Source organism: Pundamilia nyererei, unplaced genomic scaffold (genome assembly GCF_000239375.1).
Source record: "Pundamilia nyererei isolate P.nyererei 1_Seehausen unplaced genomic scaffold, PunNye1.0 scaffold00016, whole genome shotgun sequence".
In the NCBI taxonomy this organism is placed as follows: Eukaryota; Metazoa; Chordata; class Actinopteri; order Cichliformes; family Cichlidae; genus Pundamilia; species Pundamilia nyererei.
Window position 1 is genome coordinate 3,891,630 of NW_005187417.1, and position 7,712 is coordinate 3,899,341.

General features: G+C 38.4%; 1 protein-coding gene across 1 annotated transcript in view; it reads left to right on the forward strand.

Moving 5' to 3' along the window:
• whrna (whirlin a) overlaps positions 1-7,712 on the forward strand; it is a 212,872-nt gene that overhangs the window by 198,164 nt on the left and 6,996 nt on the right. Inside the window, exons 10-11 of the mRNA XM_005725582.1 lie at positions 1,437-1,606; positions 6,653-6,775. Coding sequence (XP_005725639.1) covers positions 1,437-1,606; positions 6,653-6,775 — 293 coding nt within the window. The remainder of the gene's footprint in view (positions 1-1,436; positions 1,607-6,652; positions 6,776-7,712) is intronic.

The window sequence follows — 7,712 nt, forward strand, 5'->3', positions numbered from 1 at the left end:
TGACCTTTACGTTTGGTCCTATTTTAAAGTCAAGTGTTTCACTGTCTCCATTATGGTGTTTTTGAGAGATAGATCCGAATGAGAAACCAATGCACGCTTCTTCTTTTTTTTACCTTAATCTTAGCCTTTTTGATACCATTAAAAACAAAAAGAAAATAAAACAAAGGTACATGTGAAGAGTATGAAGAGTAAAAGAACAAATTCTAAACTGACCTTATGTTAGATGCAAACCTAAAAATGATCCTCAAAGCTTTTCAAAAGTTTTTACTTTGCCTTTTAATATGAGGAAGATTTTCTTTCTAGCTGAGGGGTTTGATATCATTTGTTTTACCCAGTCATATTTAGCTTTGTGGTTGAAGACCGTAATTTACTAAAATAAACATTTCGTCTTTAGTCTGAACTTAAACTGGCATTTTAGACTATACCTTCATTGAAAAAGTGTTTACTCAGGTCACAGGGAAACGCATCCAAAGCAGTTACCCCCTGCTGACCATTAGGGAGAATGCAGGTTTAAAGCCTCTCAGTTTTCAGACCTGAAAGGTAGAGCCGTCTTTTATATACAGTCTATGAACCAAACAATGAAATAAATCGAGGATGAAGTTTGTTTGTTTTTAAAAGAATTTGATACATATGGTTACAGATTTGTTTTAAAATTAATCTGTTAACAATTCAATTTAAGTGACTGGGTATTTATCTATAAAATATTCCAAAATAAAATGAAAAATTATTTGCACGAATTAATCGGTTCCAATACTTGGAGCTGATAATTTAAGCACTACAGACAAACTCAAATTAAAAGATTGTGCTTTGCATTTAGGGACAATATTTAATGTCTTGGGATTTCCTAACCCTGTGTGATCTAATCTAACATCTATGAATTAAACGACTGATGCATCATTCACATGGGCAGTTTGCTGCAATTGTAATCCTTTCAGTCAGTGGGATCCTGGTCAGCAGGTTATGAAACTGTGCTTTGGATACAGAATTGACAGAATTAAACGTGCTGACGTTTGAACACATTTACTGATACTGTTCAAATTCTCAGATTTGCTAATTATTATTAAATATGCAGTGTCAGATATAAAGGAGGGTGAAAAATGTTCGGTGTATAATCTTTCTAAATATGTGTTTGCTTGGGCTTAATGAGCTTAATTGAGCAAATACCCAGAAGATTGGAAATTACTCATACTGTATGCAAACATCACTAATCTAAACAAGCTTTTAATTTGGCATCAAATAAGATGATTTTCCAAAAGACATCAAAAAATTGGTTTTTTTGCTTAATAACATCTTTACCTAAAAAACTTCCCTTTATTTGATACCATGTTCTACTTCAGTGAGCTATATACACACTTTGAATTTTAATGGTTTAGAGGTCAAAAAAATGCATGCTATGTTTAGATTCCCTGACTTAATGTGTGCCTGCTTCCCCTCAGGTGGCACCCTGTCTCAGCTGTCAGACAGTGGCCAAACCCTCAGTGAGGACAGCGGGGTGGACATAGCTGAGTCAGGACACGTCAGGAAAGAAAGTAGCTCCCATTCCTCACGCACACACCTCCCCCGAGACACCCAGGAGGGAGGCGGGGGGGACAACCCCTCCAAACCGGTGAGGGGGGTTCTTCAGTGCAGCTCAAAGCTAAACATGCATGGAAGATTGAATTAACGCTCAAACTTCAGGAAATTAGACATGTAGAATTTAGCCATGAGTACTCTTGTATTTCTCTCTTTGTGAGGACCAGATTATGGTTTAAGAATGACATTCGCGAGTCGTTTTCACACTTGCACCTCAGACATTATCAAAGGCACATTCTCACTAGTGGAATTACTCTGTGCCGTTTGGTCAAGGTAAATCATGCAAGAGCAACTACTCATTATGCCGAGGAGCTAGAGACAAATCCACCAGACTAGTACCTCCACTATTCATACATTGTCCTGATTAAACAACAGCTAATGTGTGATACAACTCCATGGGACAATTTCATTCTTCAAGCACCTCTATCCTACAAAATAGGAAAAAGGCTTTATTATTAAATGGCCACATTTAGAAATTAAAGGGCATTTTTGGACTTTTAAGGTCACATTTCAATATTAAATAACATTTCTCCAAGGTGGGGATGTTCTTGAACAACAGCTGTTTTGGAAATCTGAAAAATACCTTTTTTTAAACTGTGGGTCTTTTTTAGAAGCAGTTTTGAAAGCTATATCTTTGGTATTTTAAACTCAAGGGCATTTTTGGTAACCTTGTGGGAAAGTAAAGACATTTTTTTGAAAATAAATATGAAAAGTGGACAGATTTTCTTGGATCCTCACTTCATCAAAGGGCTCAGGTTCAGGGGAAATGGGTCAGAACTGTATTCGGCTTGTAGTTAAGGATTTATGTGTTAAGAAATGAATGTCCGTCCAAGGACAGAGTGGGTCCTCACAAGCAGAGAAGTACAAGTGTGTGTGTGTGTGTGTGTGTGTATGCACTTAATTGCTAATCCTCCTCGAGAGTCTGTTCTTAATCCTAACCTTGATCTTTTCTCTCCTCCCTCTGTTTGCTCATGCAGATTGTTTCCTTTGTCTCACTCATTTGTTTATTTCTTACCCATGTCATTCATCGAGTCACATGCTCCATCATTTGTTTAATCACTGACTGCGCTGTAGCCTAATGAAATTCACAAATCCCTCTCTGGTTCTTAATGATTGATGGAAGGAATAACAAGCAAGGATGGGAGTAGTCTGATTGTTTATGGAGAGAGAGCTGATAAATTCAGCATCCAAAGAGATTGTGTAACATAAAAAAAGCTGCCTTTTTACTACCAAGAAGCAAAAATGTTATCTTCAGCTTGTTCCTGAGTGTCAGGCAAGTGGTTGCAGAAAAGAGTGGAGTTATGTGCTCATAAAATCTTGCCCTTAATAAACTTAAGGAAGGCATTTTTAAGTCTTCTCATCTTTATGTCAAACAAAAGACAGCAGAAAGCAGAACTGTGGGGCAGTTACCTGAGTAAGTATATAAGTATGGCTTGAATTCATTCAAGAAAATAGAGTAAACCACTGATCACGTAACTGGATATTTCTCTCTTGCCAGTTTTAAAATGCTGAAACATGTTTTTGTGGGTCTTCCGTTCATGTTCTAAGATAGATGAGTATCTGATGTTGTCCTGGGTAATAGCATTCACAACTTCCTTTCATTGGCACCAAGCAATAATATTCTCTGGGCTATTGAAGTATGTCAGTGGTGTAGGGAATTGTTTTGCTTAAGGTTTTCACTAAGAAGCTCTAGATTGTCATTGTCTCCAAGTTCCAGCATGCTACTGCATAAAAGAGAGAGTTGATTAATGGATGTCCCACATCCATCTCTTCCAAACCACATCCCTACTACACACTCCTTTATGTCAGAAAGGTCACTCATAGACTGGTTTTCTTAATCCAAGAGTAAAACAAACAGGTTTTGATAAAGGTTTTGGGAAAAGACGTGTTGGATCCAAAATATGAGACGGACAAAAGGAACAAAGTGAGAGATAGAACGTCAAGCATTTAAAGGGCTAGATATTTTACTCTGGAGGTGATGTAGCCCTCACTTACGCAAGGCTAAAATGAGTATGGATGATTATATAAGCATATCTCTTAGTCCTCAGTCACACAGGCCTGTAAGCAACCCTTTGGCCACCTGTTTTAGCTGGTCTTCGGTCACATGGAAAAAATCTGTACTACCTGAGTGGTTGGCAAGTGGTTGCTGGAGATTGCTAACTGGTGCTGTGTGAAATCCAAAAGGAAACATCCTTGTGATTGTGTTGGTTGCCTGCAAACATTCGTTTGCATGAAAGAAGCCAACATGCCTGCAAACACTCGTATAATCCAAATCAGAAATGGAGCACATTGACCTCCAAAGTAAAATGTATGCCTTACTGCTGAAACCAACACATTTCAAAAGGCACAACTTTTACTTTGAAGCCTACTGATGTTCATTTCCAGTTTGTACTGCACTCTTCACAGTTTCACTTTTTCTTAGCAAGCAGTTGGTGAGTGTTTGCAGACAATGCAGGACCTTCAGTGCAAATTACAGGCAACAATAAGGATCTGCTAGCAACCAAAGGAATTGTAAGGAGGTTTTGAATCCACCATCACAAACCAGTTTGCAACCAATTTCACCTTGCAACAGCAACATCCATCTACCAGTCACTAACCAGTCAGGGATCACTCATTTTTCCCTAGCGACTGATGGTTTCCAAGGAGTTACTGACTGGTCTCAAGGTTTTTGTGACTTGGGCTTTTGTAGCCAATTTCACATCAACTGCCAGCAGCTAATTGGGGAACACTCACTTTTCCTTTTATGACCAATTGCCAGTTGATTGCCAGGAATATGTATGGCACTATACAAGCCTCCTAAAAACAAGCTCAGGAGAAAAATAGTAGCTCCATGTAGCAGTGGAGTGTGGTTTAGAGACTGCAAGTGGAGTATTGCCCAGTAAGTTGATGCAGTTACAAATGGTAACTGATTAGTATCTTACTTATTCTGCAGCTGGATGCTGGAACTTGGCGTTTGAGACAAAGGAATCACAGCGGACAGAAGTCTGTGTTCCTGTGTTATTGTAGTGAAGTTGAGTGGACTTTACCCACCGGGTAAGTGTCATTGCACAGAGTGTGTTTGGCAGATCTGAATAGACGTTTGGTGATGGCACGAACTAGTCTCTGCCTCTTCTGTGTGCTGAGGGGAACTCATGAGTCGGTGAGGCTATAGTAGCTGAGAGGTTACACTCCTGTATGCAGGTATTTTCTGCCACTCCAACAATATAAGTATGCACACACAAATTTAACAAATGTTTGTGAAGCTTAACAGGCAAGGGAACAAAGCAGCCACAACACCCATAAGAATTTCTGCTTATTGAGAGCTTTGGCTATACATGCTGTCGCAGGGAACACACTCAAAGTTGAATTCTGAATTCTGATTGTCAAATTCAACTCAAACCTTTTGACAGTTTGGGGGCGGAAACCAAGGGAGTAATTGAGCCTCTTATGAGCCATCACAAGGCACTGACACGCACATCTCAGTGACTGACGGCTTCGGTTAACTGTGTTAAACTAAGTTACACTGTGGCAGCAGTGTGGGTGTCATTTTAAGTTGTAAATTATAAACAGTTCCTTTTGAATGTACTGACAACTATCACGGGACAACTTTGGTTCAGAAGAAATCTAAGAAATGGGCGGTTGTTCTGACAAGTTCTGAAGTCCCTACTCAGCCATTTTGCATGAGTCTATTTATAGTATAATAATCTAATAATCGAATGTTCTACTGTCTAATAGCCATGATTATAAATATATTAGCAACTGTAGCTGTTAAACCACAGCCAGTACAACCCATCAGGGCCTTGTAAGGCTATACTGGTGTTTTTATAAGTTATGTTTGACTTTATGACTTTCTGTGTCGTTTCTGGGATGCTTAGGACTCAAATTGCACTGCTGGAAATAGTTTATTTTGATGCATATGCTATTTTTTTTTTTGCAAATTTGCAGTATAATACTTATTTTCGTTTTTCCTGCAGTATATAAAAATTGGTGAATTTCAAAAATAAAACTATGAAGACACTCAAAATAAATTTCCTGTGGTGGGAAACTATTTTGTGCAACTTTTTTGTATTTACAGTTTTGAGGGATAAGCCTCTTAAATTTCTCTAACTACAAATATATGTTAAAAAAAAAAAAAAAAAGGTCAATTTTTTTTGTAGTTTATTGCACTTTTTTGCAATTTATGTAATTACTATGCACTTAATGCATACATATATTACAATCTGGGCTATAATGGTTGTATTGGTGTACAGCAACTTGAAATGCTCCCAAAAATGGCACTACAGCATGTAAAAATATAATATAAGCTCTGGCGGACTTGGTTCTATGGTAGGTCTTAAAGGGTTAATAACGTAACCCTTTCCTTACTACTAAAAAAAAACGAGCTGTTGTAGTTTTTATTTCAGTTCTTGGCAGAAAGTGTAGCTTGTTAAACCTTTGTTTTATTTCTGATTCAACCTCTCTGTCTCCTTTTTTTTTTTTTCTTAAAGCACTTTTATTGTTGATTCCTTGGATCCTCTGGGAGTTTATCAGGGATCCAGGCCCAAGTCCTCTTATAACAGAAATAATGGCTCGGTTAACAGGTTTTCAGGATGTCTGAAGTATTCAGTAATCCAGTGATTGTTGTAGTACACTCAAGCCCAAAGCACATTGGAACTTTTAATAGTTAATGTTTTTTAAATTATACATGTTATACAAGTTAACCACTACACTGAATCCCTTTAACTCACCCTGATCTTGGAACCTGGACATAAAAACCCAAAAACATGTTTCAGATTCATTTATAAAGGAAATAAACACCTATAAATGGAAGGAAACTGTACAAGACCCAGCATAAACATGACTACATCATGGAAATGGAAATTAAATGTGTTTTATTTTGTCCTCTGACTTGTGAAGGTGTTAAATTGATTGCTCATTCAGAATAAACAAGGGAAACCATTAGGAAGCTCACTATTGCTCCATTAAAATAGCCAAACATACAGTATAGTACAGTGTAATCCATGCAAATTGCAACAAATCGAAGGCAGATTATCTTATAAAGTTATGAATGTATTTATAAATATGCCTTTCATTTCGTGTTCCTCACTCTGCCTTATTTCAGCCAGGGCTTTTGGAGCCTACCGCTACACTAGTGAGGGTGGCAAAGACTGCCAGCACCCTGGGTATTGCCATTGAAGGTGGAGCCAACACTCGCCAGCCGCTGCCACGAATTGTGACAATACAGGTAAGTCAGGAAGAACATAAAATAACATTGAAAGTTGGACCTCTTAGGCTCATTTCCAGTGTATCACTAGTAGAGTAGCTTTCCATGTTTAACAATTCAAAATAACGCATATTTATCTTAAACTGGACTTCACCTACTTATACCGATTGGTTATGATTTTTGTGCCTGTAAAACAAAATTCATAGTTTGAGGAGCCAGCAAAGGTTGCTTGGTTATCTGACTAGGATGCCTCCTGGGTGCCTTCAGGGCAAAGTGTTCTGACCATATCCAATCGAGAGGAGGCCACGTGGTAAATCAAGGACACACTGGAAAGATTATGTCTCTCAGCTAGCCTAGGAACGGCTAAGGGGTTGATAGATGGATATTTGATGTACACAATGCTGTCACTCCAATACGTTTTCCACCTGAATGGAGGAACCATATATATGTGGGACTTCTGGACTCACAACCAGAGCTTCAGTGAGATGACCATATTAGGCTACCCCCTCATATACTGAACCAAGAGTAGAATAATCTTTAATATGCGTTTCAAATGAACAGTCACCATAATAACACTGCTAAATTCAGTTCTCTGCTTACTCTGCTAACATGCAGTATTTTCATGAGTACTGTCCTCGCGTGGTTGAGCTGTGTTTTCTTTATCCTTGAAACACTTTGGATTTTCTGTAATAGTGCCATGTGCACACCTTCCAGCTGGGATCTTGTGTTCTTTAAGGCTTCATAAGGATTCACACAGCAGCTGAACTCACACTGAGATTTCTGCTAATTTTGTCGTCATTGGGGCTCTACAGAGACGATTACAACATTAATGGCCTACATGTATAAGCCCTAGCTGCCTGGAGATTTTGGTAATTACTTTGTCGGGATGAGGCACTTGGTAGTGTGTGTGTGTGTGTGTGTGTGTGTGTGTGTGTGTGTGTGTGTGTGTGTGTGTGTG